At 41.9% G+C, this 13,595-nt stretch overlaps 1 protein-coding gene across 1 annotated transcript in view; it reads left to right on the plus strand.

Moving 5' to 3' along the window:
• The first annotated feature begins 257 nt into the window (after positions 1 to 257).
• The window catches only part of MORC2 (MORC family CW-type zinc finger 2), a 60,881-nt gene continuing 47,543 nt past the window's right edge, over positions 258 to 13,595 (plus strand). Inside the window, exons 1-4 of the mRNA XM_015418168.1 lie at positions 258 to 578; positions 10,101 to 10,154; positions 11,492 to 11,561; positions 13,057 to 13,084. Coding sequence (XP_015273654.1) covers positions 511 to 578; positions 10,101 to 10,154; positions 11,492 to 11,561; positions 13,057 to 13,084 — 220 coding nt within the window. The 5' untranslated portion in view covers positions 258 to 510. The remainder of the gene's footprint in view (positions 579 to 10,100; positions 10,155 to 11,491; positions 11,562 to 13,056; positions 13,085 to 13,595) is intronic.

The following is a 13,595-nucleotide window of genomic DNA, read 5'->3' on the forward strand; positions in this document are numbered from 1 at the left end:
TCTCGCCCAATAGCTGGGGAGCAGTGACGACCTTCCTTTTGTCAGTGGAGAGTGTGCCGCGAGAAGAAGCAGTGCGGCTGAAGGAGGAGGAACAGCGGTGGTAGCAGACAAAGGAAGAGGACGGGGGAAAGGAGGGCGCGCGGCATCTCTCTCTCTTTATTTGTTTTCTCTTCACGACATATACCTATATCGAGAGATAGAAGTAACTCAGGCATTGTGGGGGTAGAGAAAAGGCGGGGGGGGGGACTGTAAAGGAAGGTCCGTGTTTTCTTTGCGGTGCTATGACGCGAAAAGAATAAGCGAAGAGGTTCTGTTCGGAAAAGCTATTGCGCGCCTTTGTGAACTGGACTGCGGCGGGAAGGGCGCGCATCTCTCTCTCTCACAGATATTGGTAGTCTCGTCACTCGCGTTCTAGATTCTAGAGAGGCTTTTGAGGAAGGGGGGCGCGCGCGTGTTCGCTTTTCTTGCTCGGGGCGCGGGGGAGAGTTGACCTGCGCTACGGTAGTCGTCATGGCGTTCACCAACTACAGCAGCCTGCAGCGTGCTCAGCTGACGTTCGACTATCTTCACACCAACTCGTGAGTAGGAGGAGGGGAGAGCGATGAGGGAGTTAGGAGGTCTCTTTTCATTGCTCTTTGCATTCACGATGGTTGCTAATCCAAAAAAAGAAATCAAAGAAAAGAAAAGAAATCTTCATTTGGAAGAATGGAAGATGAATACACTCATAGGAAGAAAGCAGTGGAGAAGGGTCCGTTATATGGAAACTCCAGCCAAGATTCAGCATTCTCAATTCACCCATCTGCATGAAAATACGAATTGAGTACTTGTGCCTTACACGCACTAGGATTTTGAGGAATCTCCTGGATCCATTGGCTCATGAAACAAGAAGGAGAACAATATGGGTAGTAAGAAAAGAAGTTGCCAATGAAAAGTAATGCAAAGGCAGGATGCCGTTTTAGAGAAGATAACATTTTGGTGGTCATGATGGTGCAATATTTTCTGTGGAAATAGTGTGGATAAGTATTGCTGATCTTCTAAGGTGCCTGATGTGTGTGTTTCTTGACAAGGCTCTGTAATGCCATAATAATGTTCAGGGAATGCAGATTCTGTGGAAATATTGCAGTGTCAAAGTACCAACAGTATTTTATACATATAAAAGACAGGCGTTATGCAAGTGGCTTCTTTAATACCAGTGTAGAAATTTATAAGGAGTTGCGGTGGCTCAAGTGGTTAAGACTCTGAACTGCAGGCTGGAGGTTGGTAGTTCAGCAGTTCAAGACCCGAGTGCTGCCTGACGGCGTGAGCTCCCATCTCTGGTTCGAGCTCCTGCCAACCTAGCAGTTTGAAAGCAAGAAATTGCAAGTAGATAAATAAGTACCACTTCGGTGGGAAGGTAACAGCATTCCGTGCGCCTTGGCGTTTAGTCATGCCGGCCACATGACCACGGAAACGTCTTCGGACAGCGCTGGCTCTTCGGCTTGGAAATGGAGATGAGCACCACAACCCTAGAGTCGGATTCGACTGGCTTTTGAGCAAAGGAAACCTTTACCTAGAAATTTATTATAGAAAAAAAAGTCCCAAGGCCGTCAAAACTGCTTAACAGTTGTATATGCAAATCACAAGTGATGGGTTGCGAATAGGGCAGGAAAATGTTAATTTCAAAAATACCACAGTAACAGATCTATAGTAGTAAAGCAGTTTATTTCTAAATAACATGTTTGACAGCAGCACTTCATTTGATTCATGTTGCTGTGATTTAATGTCTTGTTTTGGAGAGGTAACGTAATCCATGGTCATGGCTTGTTCAACTTCCCTTCAGTGGATAGTAATAGAAACTGAAGAGCCAGTTTCAACTGTGTTTAGCTTGCTAAGTGTTAAATAATACATTCTCATATGTACTGATGCTGTAGGAAGGTTATATTTTTTCCAATCTGATACATATTCTGACTGGAATTGTATTAAAACAGTCATATCCTATAGATGTTCTGGCCAGGAGGAAGGTGCAGAAACTGAGGATAGTCCCCTTGTCACTGGGAGATTATTACTTGCTAAGGTTTAGACTTAAAGGGATATCGAGACTCTGCCGAGGTGGAGGATCAGGAAGATCTGACCCCAGAGTCAGATGGATCCAAATAGTTTTCTGATCATTTATGGTGATTTTCCTGATTATATGGTTGGCATTGCTGTCAATGTCCTGGTTGGCCTGTAGAGTGAGGAAACTATGCTGGCAGACATGATCACTCCTAGGTGTCCTCTTTCATGTCTTAGAGCTGGGTAACCCCTAGGTTTCTTGAGGGACTGCAAACTATGAAAAGAAAAGAGAGATGGCTAGAACAACAATGATGAATCTGACAAAGTATGTGATAGAGCTCATTTTAAAGTCTGCTTATTGGCAGTGAAAAAAATGATACTTGTCCACCACCATCACAACCTCACAGTGGGTTGGATTTGACCCAACTTTTCTTCTGGTGAAAACCAACCAAAAATGTATGCTGGGATCATGGGACCTGAAATGACAAAAGCCACGAGGGACCAAAACTCTAGCAAGAAAGAGAATTGGGCAAGACTGAGTGAAAAAAGTGGGCTGGATCCAATCCATTGTAGGCCTGTAGAAGTCTTCTGGGTTGTCCGGGGCCTATAAGGATCTGGCCTATGGCAGTTATATGACTGTTTGGTGGCCAGCTGTAACCAGATTTTCCAGTGCTTTGTGGGTAATGGTGGTTAGTTAGTTCAAGGGTGTCAGCTTGTCCAGCTGTGTGGGACAGTATTCAGTTTGAGGATGTAGGCAGGATTCTTAGGAGACTGAGATCTGCTGCCTGCTTTTGTGACCCTTGCCACCTCTGGTTTCTTATATCTGCCGGGGTGGGTGGGGTTTGACTGGTCTGGGAAACAATCAACGCTTCCTTAAGAAAGGGGATGGTCCCTCCAGCCTTGAAACAGAAGTAATGTGTCTGCTCCTAAAGAAATCTACTTTGGACCTAGGAGATTTCAATATTGTTAGTCTCAAATGTGCCATTGTTACACAAGGATGTTGAATGAGTAGTGGCTGGACAGTTTCAAGAATGAGGAGGATTATTCTGGATCCTTTCCAGTCTGGTTATGGAACAGAAACAGCCTTGATCACCCTGGTGAATAAACTGTGCTGGGAACATAGCCCTACTGATTCTTGTGGACCTATAAGAAGCTTTCATATCCTTGATAATGATGTTCTTCTGGACTACCTTTTGGGGTTGGGAGGCACCATTTTGTAGTGGTTTTTCGAAGGTAGGTTTCTGAGAGTGATGCTGATGGACTGCTGCTTGGCCCTCTGTCCTGTGGGGTCCTACAAGGTTCTATCTTGTGCCTCATGGTGTCTGATACCGACATAAAATCATCTAGAGGTTTGGGCTTGTTTTTTACCAATATGTGAATATGCTCATCTATCTCATGCTTCCATCAGATCCCACAAAGACTATGGAAACCTGGAGCCAGTGACTGCAGATAGTTTGGGGATGGATGCGGACTAATAACCTGAAGCCTAGTTATAAGGCAGTGCTGCAGTTGGGCAGGACTGATCCCACTATTGAGGTGATGGTGCTACACCTCCACTAAAGGAGCAGGCTCACAGTTTTGGGAGTTCTGCTGGACCTAGGCCTCCTGTTGAATAAGCAGGAGACAGCGGTAGCCAGGATTGCCTCTCACCAGCTTTAGTTGGTGTGCCAGCTGCAGTATTTCTTGGGTAAAAAAGATATTGCCTCTGCAGTGTCCTGTTAACATCTAGGCTAGACTACTGCAGTGTGCTGTAGATAGCACTGCTCTTGAAGAGTGTCCAGAAAGTACAGTTGGTACAAAATACTGTGGTAACAACACTGACTTGAGTGGCTTGTAAGAACCATATCACTCATATCTTGTTCCATCTGCAGTGGCTTCCAGTTTGCTTCTGGGCCCAACTCAAAGCGCAGCAATCGAATTTGAAGCCCTATATGACTTGGGGCATTTGTAATTTAGGTAAAGGTAAAGGTTCCCTTGCTCGAAAGCCAGTCGAATCCGACTCTAGGGTTGCGGTGCTCATCATGTGGCCAGCATGACTAAACACCAAGGTGCACGGAACGCTGTTACCTTCCCAATGAAGTGGTACCTATTTATCTACTTGCAATTTCTTGCTTTTGAACTGCTAGGTTGGCAGGAGCTGGAACTAGAGACGGGACCTCGCTCCGTCATGCGGCACACTCGGGTCTCAAACTGCTGAACTACCGACCTTCCACAGAGTTCAGCGTCTTAACCACTTGAGCCACCGCAGCTTGTAATTTAAGAACTACCTATTTCCATTTGAACCTTTCAAACCATTATGGCACTCTTTTGGGGCCTATTTTAGGTGCCCATATCCAAAGCTGGATGGATGGCAACCTGAAAAAGGACCATCTCAGTCTTGGCGCCAAAAATGTGGAATTCCCTCCCTAGGGAGATTTGGCTCCTGCATCATTACATTCCACCAGCAGGTGAAACCTTTTTGTTTTGTTTGGCATTCTGTTGCTGACTTTTCTCTAGGGCTGCCAAGCCGCGGGGGGATAGCGATACGCGTTGCACCGGTGTTGCCAGGATGTGACACTACCCGTTCATCTGGCAGTGGGGCTGTTTGGAGCCCCGTTGCCAGAGCGACGTGTAGCGTCACATCCTCGCAACACTGGTGCAACGCGTATCGCTGTCCCCCCGCGGCAGGGATCCTGTGACGACGCGCGGATCCCCCGCCGCGGCTTGGCAGCTCTACCTTTCTCCTTCCCTATTTATAAACTTAATTGTTCACTGCCTTGAGGACAGTAATAGTGTGGAAAGATGAAATAAAAATGTTTTCTTATTTAATGTTTTTCAATAAAATGGAATTGCATAAGTTAATGGTATCTGTACCTTATATTCTACGCTCTGGTTCTTCCTTATCTCTTTCCAACAGAAGAACTCAAAAGAGCATAGAAAACAGAAACATTAATAAAAGTTGTGTGTTCTCCTTATACTAAAAGTTAAATATATTTTGGACAGTCATAGATTGGAAAAAGTGAACAGAGAGTACTTTATGTGGTTCTAGTAGAACAATACAATTGATCTGTGAAACTCACTGGTAATCAAAGTAGCAACAGCCAGTGGTGTACTTTAGTTAGAAAAAGTTCTAGGATAAATAAGTGGAAATAGAAGAATTAGTTATTTGATCCATTGTAGGGGTAATGTGTTATACTATGAAGTCCATTGTCTTGCTTGCATGTGTTCTGCATTTTAATCAGATGATTGTAAAGACACATTTGATGAGGTGCCTCTTGTAGAATGATTTGTTCACTTTAAACATTTCCTTAGTCCAATTGTTGCAGAAGGGACTTGGTTCTAATTTTTTTCTTTTGTCATAGTCTTTGCAAAAGATGATGCACTGATAGCATGGAGCCTTTAGAAAAGCTTCTAAGTTGTAATAGCAATCTTTTTCATACAATGAATGATCAGATATTTTGGAGTTTTGTTCCATAAAATAAACTTTGTGGCATAGAAGGTTTGACTGAATTCTCCCTTTATATTTTTTGTCTTTCTCTGCATAATGGCATACTTATGGATGCAGAACAACTTTCTCTTTAGAGAAGACAACATTGTTACAGAAATCTGGAAGGCAATGGTATTATGGTACCAGTGCACTCTCTTTCTATTTCTTTCTCCTAAAACTGGGAAGGGTGATCTGAGGAGCGTGTCAGTCAGGACCAGAAATTTTTCTGTACTGGTTCATGGAAGCTTCGCCAAGATCTAACTACAGAGAAGAAAGATGGAGCAAGGAAGTAACTCAATTACTACTTGCTGTGTTGTCCTGTCCTCAAGTGCAGATGCATGAGTCACCAAACCTGAAGTAGTGAGAGAACTATGTGGAAACATTACTGCTCTTGCTGAATTTTGTTGGAAGAAGGCTATCTGGAAGTTCTTCTGGACTCAATTGACTCCACAGCTAGCAGTGGTTGTTTGCAGTACTTTACTAGGAAAGGCCAGGCTATCTGTTTGAGTGCTTAGGAAGTTAACTGTCCAAAATCAAAGACTCACCAAACTCTGAGCCTGTTTTTTAAACTATTGCTCATCCAAAACAGTAGGAATGGGGCAGATAGAACTTGAAATAAATGTGGTTTTGGTTGTTTTGAACATAATGAGAAGTTTGCTTATATAAAGAGACTGAAGTTGAAAGTCTTTCTCTGTTCTGAACTTCCATTCTTTATAATGCTAATTTGCAAAATCTGGCAAGAATGGAATCATGGTTTACTTCATCAGTTCGTATAATGAACAGAATCACTGGACTAATGGGGACCTCCAGACATCAAGTTTCCAGGTTATTCTGAGAACTGTATTGTAGTGGGTTTGAATATTGGACTCGGACCTGGCTGATTTGTGTCCAAATTCCCATCAAGCCATTAATCTCATTGTGTGATAATGGAACTGATGGATATTGATTATAGAATAGTGATCAGAATGATTCACATTGCTTGATGTTCTAGCAGGCAAGAAATAGTTTAATAAAATGGATGACTGGCTAATGAGAGAATTCACACGTTAGAGGGGGAAGCATCCACTTGTAAGTTTTGATAAATCTCGTTTGGGAAGAAATTGTGGGGTTTTCAGTACTTTCAAGTCTGTATATTTGCCTGCCTCATAAGGAAAATGAGCTAACAAATGCAAATACTGAAATAGATTAATCAGTGTTAAAAAGTTATTTCTATAGTGCAGTCAGGGTTCATGGAGCTTTACAGAGTAACAAGCAAAATAAAATAGAGATTCCTTCTCTGCAGATATTTTTGAGATCAGCAGTTTACCCTTGGACATACTGAATTTGAAGTGGCATGGAGAAATCTAGATAGAAATATTGATGTGTCAGGTGGAGACACTGAACTGGATGGAAGGGCAAGAAGTCTGGGGGGTAGGTTAACTGTGTTGTTGCTGTATAGTGTAAATTGAATGCCATAGAATTTGATGAAGTACTAAAAAGTGCAGAGAGACAATAGTGGGGACAGCCCTGAAAAACCACAACAGAAGCTGGGAGGGAAGTATTACCTGAACAGTTGGTCAGGGAAGAAGAGAACAGTTGAAAATGGATAGCAGGTTTAATTGTATGAATAGACAATTGCTGCCATGACCTGGATAGCCAGGATAGCCAAATCTCATCAGATCTTGAAAGCTAAGCACAGTTGTCCCTGGTCAGTATTTGAATTGAAGATCACCAAGGAATACCAGGGTTAGTATGCAGAGGAAGGCAATGGCAACTACCTCTGAACGACTCTTACAATTTCTTTATTTTTTTATTTTATGTTTTAATTTATTTTGGATTTATATCCCGCCCTTCCAAACGGCTCAGGGCGGCTAACATACGGCTAGTGCCAGGTTAAATAGATAAAATACAATAAAACAGTGTTAAACATCCACATTAAAATCCCATAGACAATATTTAAGGTGCTCTGATCTTATCCTATATATAGATCCCCAAGATGGACAGTAATCCCAATTTGACTGCCAGCTTTATTAAGTAGCGAGGACTCCAGCGATGATGTTCTACCCGCTTCCGCCAGGCGACGCATACCCCCCATAGTAGGGGTAAATGGTGGAACAGTACCACGGTGGTGGAATAGCGGCGGCTCCTACTCAAAAGCCTGGCGGAAGAGCTCCGTCTTACAGGCCCTGTGGAACTGCACAAGGTCCCGCAGGGCCCGGATGTCCACATGTGTATTTCCTTGAGCACTGCATACTGCATCATGCTAGAGTATGAATGGAAAATATATACTGCTCAGGTGTTGGAGAAAGTTACATCTTGTTACAGTAGACCTGAATAGGGATAATGCATAGACTTGTCAATTTTGCCCGTAGCCAGAGTTCTGTTGTATTCCAGTTACGAGGCAAGCTAATTCAATTCCTGTAGTGGTTAGTAGACCTGGATAGGGATAATGCATAGACGTCGATTTTGCCCATAGCCAGAGTTCTGTTGTATTCCAGGTATGAGGCAAGCTAATTCAATTCCTGTAGTGGTGTTGTGTATTGTAGCTAAGTTTAAGGTGTCGGTGTCTTGGCTCTATGCAGTGTTTTTGACCTCTGAATTTGTAAATTGGTAAAAGGGATTTGCATCCATCAAGGAAATAGCTTTGTCAGTGACAAGAAACCTTAACCAAGTACTGTAAATTTTAACCTTAGGGTAAACTGAAGGACAGTTAATATTAGATATTGTGTGTGGTCTGCAAATGCAGATGGATCTCACTACTTGAACGACATGTGGTTTGTTTTTCAAATCTTATTTGAAAACTTTCAAAATATTAACCACTTCAAAGAAACTCAGAAAGGGTAATAGAAGTTTGTTTGATGGTGGAAAGCGCCATCAAGTCACAGTTGACTTATGGCACCCTGGAGGGTTTGCAAGGCAAGAGACATTCAGAGATGTGGTCTGCAAATGCAGATGGATCTCACAACTTGAACGACTTGTGGTTTGTTTTTCAAACTTTCAAAATATTAACCACTTCAAGGAAACTCAGAAAGGGTAATAGAAGTTTGTTTGAGCCATCAAGTCACAGTTGACTTATGGCACCCTGGAGGGTTTGCAAGGCAAGAGACATTCAGAGGCGGTTTGCCATTGCCTGCCTCTGTGTCATGTCCCTAATATTCCTTGGAGGTCTCCCATCCAAATACTATTCAGGGCTGACCCGGCTTAGCTTCTGAGATCTGACGAGATCAGGCTAGCCTAGGCTAGATGTTTGTTTAGGACAAAATAACTCCCTGCTTTTAATACAGGAAGAATTGTACCTATTTGTTACCTGTGTTACTGAGATCCTTGTTATATTTCATCTGTGGGTGAATTTAATATTGAAACTAGTCTCCTAGTCTAATTTCTATGTTGATATAAAAATGTGGGACTGTGAAACTTTTGGAAAGACCGAGATAGGAGAATATATTACATTTCCATATTGTAGTACAGGTCAACAGAGCTGTGGCACAGCTTGGAATTCTTGGACATTAGCAACTCTAGGACCTCCATTTTGATTTACAGTTTTTTTGCAGATCCCCCTAAGCTTTGCCCTTCTCTGTCACTAGCACTCAACAGTCCCCTTCAAATTGTGTGGCAAGCATACATGCCCCATGGGCGGCTATATGATCTAGAATCCTTAAAACAAGAACCAACATTGTATGTGTGTGTGTATAGTGCTGTCAAGTCGTGGCCAACGTACACCAACCCCAGCAGGGGGCTTTCAAGACAAGTGTGAAGCAGAGGTGGTTTGCCAGTGCCTTCTTCTGCAGTCTGCCTTGGTGGTCTCCCATCCCAGTTCTAAACATGACTGACCCTGCTTAGCTTCCTAGATCTGATGAGATCAGGCTGTACCATGTTGCCTTACCTTCCAGAACAAACATTAGCTATACTTTAAAACAAAGTCTAAGAAAAAACGTTTGTATTATCCATATATGGTTTTGTTTGGTTGACATAGATTTTAAGCGATTTGTAAATGTATCTGGTCAGGTCATAGGAATGATGCTTGTAACTGTCACGACCTCTTGTATATAGATAACGTTTTACTAAAAAGGGGTGTGTGTGTATAAACCCCGAAGATTTTGTTTTTGTGATGTATGGTTTTTAATATTTGTGATTTGATTAAAGATTTTGGAGTATAATAACCAGAATTCCTGTTTACTGGAAACTAAGTTATGAAATCCAAAGAGCTGCTTTCATGAAAAGAAACCTCCTAACCTCTGCATGCCATAATAATTGTTAATGGGTTTTATTTTTAAATTTATTATACTTTGCAGAGTTTTAAAAATCAGAAATACCTAATAAATATTAACGTTCGCAGATTGTGACTTCCAGTAAACTATTCACAGTACTGAGCTATGTATTATGTAACTGGTATTTCATTTCTAAATTGTTATCTCAGTAATAGCTGAAATGACATTGCTCTGAGTTTATTGTGCCTTCGATACATACAAAATTTGCTGCTGTCCTGGTTTTGTTTTTGTGGTCTAGCATATATCATAATGATTTTTTTTTTCCATTTTGGCAAGAAGCATAATTTCAAATTAAGAGTGTTTTAAAATAATTCCCAGATTCAAAGTTATCATTACTGATTCTGTTTGTATTGCAGAACCACACATGAATTCTTGTTTGGTGCCCTTGCTGAACTTGTTGATAATGCAAGGTATGTGTTGGAGCTTGACTGCTGCAGGCTTACTGCATCATTGTGGTTTAGCCGGCTTACCTGATTGAGGCAAGGTGGCTCCAGGTCTTCGCTTTGTACAAAAAAGATTCGTATTTCAAGCTTATTCCTTACATCTGTCAGATTTTCTTACTTACTGCACTGGTCTTGCTTTATGTCAGTTTGTACCTATAGCATGTTTTAAATATGTGTCTGAAGGAAGAACAAATCAGGCATTTGATACAGTGTGGAAAAGATGTGCCTGCAGAAAAATGGAGATGGAAATTCCTTGAAAAGAGTAATTACTTTGTGATTCAGTTTGTACAGTTATCTGACCTGAAGCTTGGTTGTGTAAATGAATCATATTTTCAATTCAGTGGTTCTTAAATTGTGGGTTGTGACTCTCCCAGGTGTGTCACAAGGCTCAGAGGAAAGAGGAAGAACATGGTGAATTGGGAGAGGAACCTTAGTAGTAAATTTGGGTTTGCCTCTGCATTATATGTGACATTGCCATGAAATACAATCTGTTGCCCAGTAATGCTATATATTTTATTGTTTAGTATTTATAAATTTTAAACTTGTTTATTGTTAACTGTTGTGAAATTTCTTACATTTTATATGGGGAAGGTGGAAAATAGTAAAGAGTTACTTAACAATTGGTACCTGAACACTGCAACAAGTTTATAAATGGGTTCTATTTCAGAAAGATGTAGAACAGTTGCCTTCTGGAATTTCAGTGGAACAAATGTGGAATGCTGTTATTTAGAATTGGATGGGACACAATGGTCCTCACCTCAGTTGATTCTCTGAAATTATAAGCATGTTAGAGATGCCTGGCAATGTGTTATAAATACTTTTAGACTTCATTTCTATTTTTACGTTTCCTCTCAAAGCTGGTTCTCCCTTCTTCAGGAGAAAAGTAATAAAAGGCCTTTCTGCCAGTATATTAGCTGTAGAATCGGGTATAGTGTCTGCATTCACTGGGGAGAAGAGATTGCTAGTGCAATGCGTTTCTCTTAAAAAGAAAGCCTGTCATTTTTAATTTCATGGCTTTAAAAGAAGGCTGAGAAGCATTCTGCCTAATAACTTGTGATGGATAAAACATCAAGAGTCTGGTTTAATTTTGGTCTGTATATGTATCCTACTTTTACAGTCTTGTTGCAGAGTACTTGCATAATGAGGGTGGGGCTGAACAACATACAGAGCTTGCCTGAGTAGTGTTGGCACAGCTGTCTGTGATTTTCATCCATGCTATCCCTTCCCACTGAATTTGCTACTTTCAGCAGCTTTTTTAAAAAATCCATGTTTGGATACTGATTTTCATTTCTACTTTTTTTTAGAGATGCAGATGCCACAAGAATAGACATCTTTACTGGTAAGTCGGGTGTATTCTATAGATGTCTGCTATATGCCTGAAAAGTAAGACCAAAAAGGAAGAAAGTTGAATACAAAGAAAATCAAGCTCAGAACTACATGGTGTTTGTTAATATCAAACTTCTTAGTAATAAGCTCAATAGAAGAAAATGCTTATTTCATTAGTAATCCATGGATATCATAGGTTTGTTGACAACTTGATAGAAGATTTTTCCTGGTTTGCAGTTTTTGGATGCAAAATTAAGGTTGTTTTTAACTAAACCAATTCACAAAGGGACCCCGGATTTTTACTTGCCTTAAAAACCGGGAGGGAGCCAAACTAATTTCCTGCAGTGTGAGTTCCATAATTCCAGGGCTGCATTAAAACAAGGACCTTATGTTGAATCTACAGACGAACTCGAAGTCAGGGTTGGAAATATATGAACATGGCAGCTCACTCACATCAATACCTGAGCAAAATCTTGCAACTTTGAACGTTTCTGAATTGTCTTCAGTGGGAGCCTTATGAATAGAACATGACAGTAATCCAGTCTGCCATAATTACAGTGGTTAGGTCTTTGTCTTCTAGCTGCAAGCGTAGCTGGTGTATCAGCTAAAGCTAATACAAGGCGCTTTGAGCCACAGCATTTTTCTGCAAGTCCAGAAGTTATGCCAGATCCAAAAGTATCCCCAAGTTGTGGAATTATAACTATATTGAGATTTTACCATTAACCAGTCCATCAAGTTCTTTATTACAATCATCTTTGTCTTATTAGTATTGAGTTTGTTCACTCTAGTCCAGTTTCTTCCCCCAAGCATACATTCAGAATATATAGCTAAGAAAGAGCTTGTGATGAAAAAATTAACCAATATTTGGCCACTTAACCAAACCATTTTGTTTCAAATGGCTAGGATTTATAGGCCAGTATGAGTTAAGACCAAGAGGCCAAGCTATGGTCCATACAGCTCTAAGCATCTTGTCTGCCGGACCCACAGCAAACCCCAGACGGCAAAGACCCCGGGGTCGCGAGGTTGACAGACGGCAGAGGCGACAGACCCAGAACCATGAGAGGCAGTCTGGGAGACGAACAAGAACCCAAACCCCTCCCTCCACAATCCCAGAGACGCGGAAAGAACCAGGAAGCGACGAGGCTGAGGAAGGGGTCTGACACGGACACCGTTCCTCAGCCATGGAATCAAGGGGAATGGGCTTGATCTAGAAGGACCATCAGTTGGAGGGTCCCAGCTTTATCCGGTGGCGTTGAAGACGCCGAAATGGCAAGCGGCGGTCCCCTCGTCCCGGCCGGAAGTAAACACGCCTCTGCACGCCCGGCTTGAGGATTCAGACACGGGGATGTACAGGGAGGCGGGACCACAAGGGGAAAACACCAAGGAAATGGGGAACACGGTGATGGACAGGGGGATGAGCCACTAGGGGTGTGTCACATGGAGGGGAATACAAATAAAAGGAAGTGACAAAATGCCGGGGAGGATTTTAGAGACGATCGCCCAGCCCATCGAGAGAGAAGCAAGGAGAGGCGATCGATCTGAGGAAGGTGACGGGCGTGACGCAACCCCCAGCCCTTCCATATCTGAGGCATTTGCTTCCTTCGGGGTCCTTCCTCAACACGGTGATGGGATTGCCCAGGCCAGGGGGCGACACAGAGCACGACACAACTGTAACATCTTCAAGTAATTTCATTTGACAGTTGCTAAGGAGCTTTGAGTTCAGGTTCTGATACTGTGTAGTGTCTGAATTGGAGCAGATGAGTGTGACATGTCCTCAAAATATTTCTGTGTCTGGTTCATGGTAAACTGCTAGTTTAGGTGCCAGGCAGCTGGTTTTGTTACTTTGCATTACAACACTGTATAACATAAACATTGGACTTAAAACTCATCATTGATGGTGGCTGGAAGATTAATCACATTCCTGTATCCAAATGGACTTTACACTAATACATGATTCTGTATAGCCTACTATGTTGTTCCAATGGTGTATATTGTAGTTGGACCTTCGCTTTATGTCCATCTGAATTTTCTTGCCTTTTTAAAGTTTAGGACTGTTAATTCTTTTCTTCTTACAGAACCTCG

Source organism: Gekko japonicus, unplaced genomic scaffold, assembly GCF_001447785.1.
Source record: "Gekko japonicus isolate JY-2015 unplaced genomic scaffold, Gekko_japonicus_V1.1 scaffold1928, whole genome shotgun sequence".
Lineage (NCBI taxonomy): Eukaryota > Metazoa > Chordata > Lepidosauria > Squamata > Gekkonidae > Gekko > Gekko japonicus.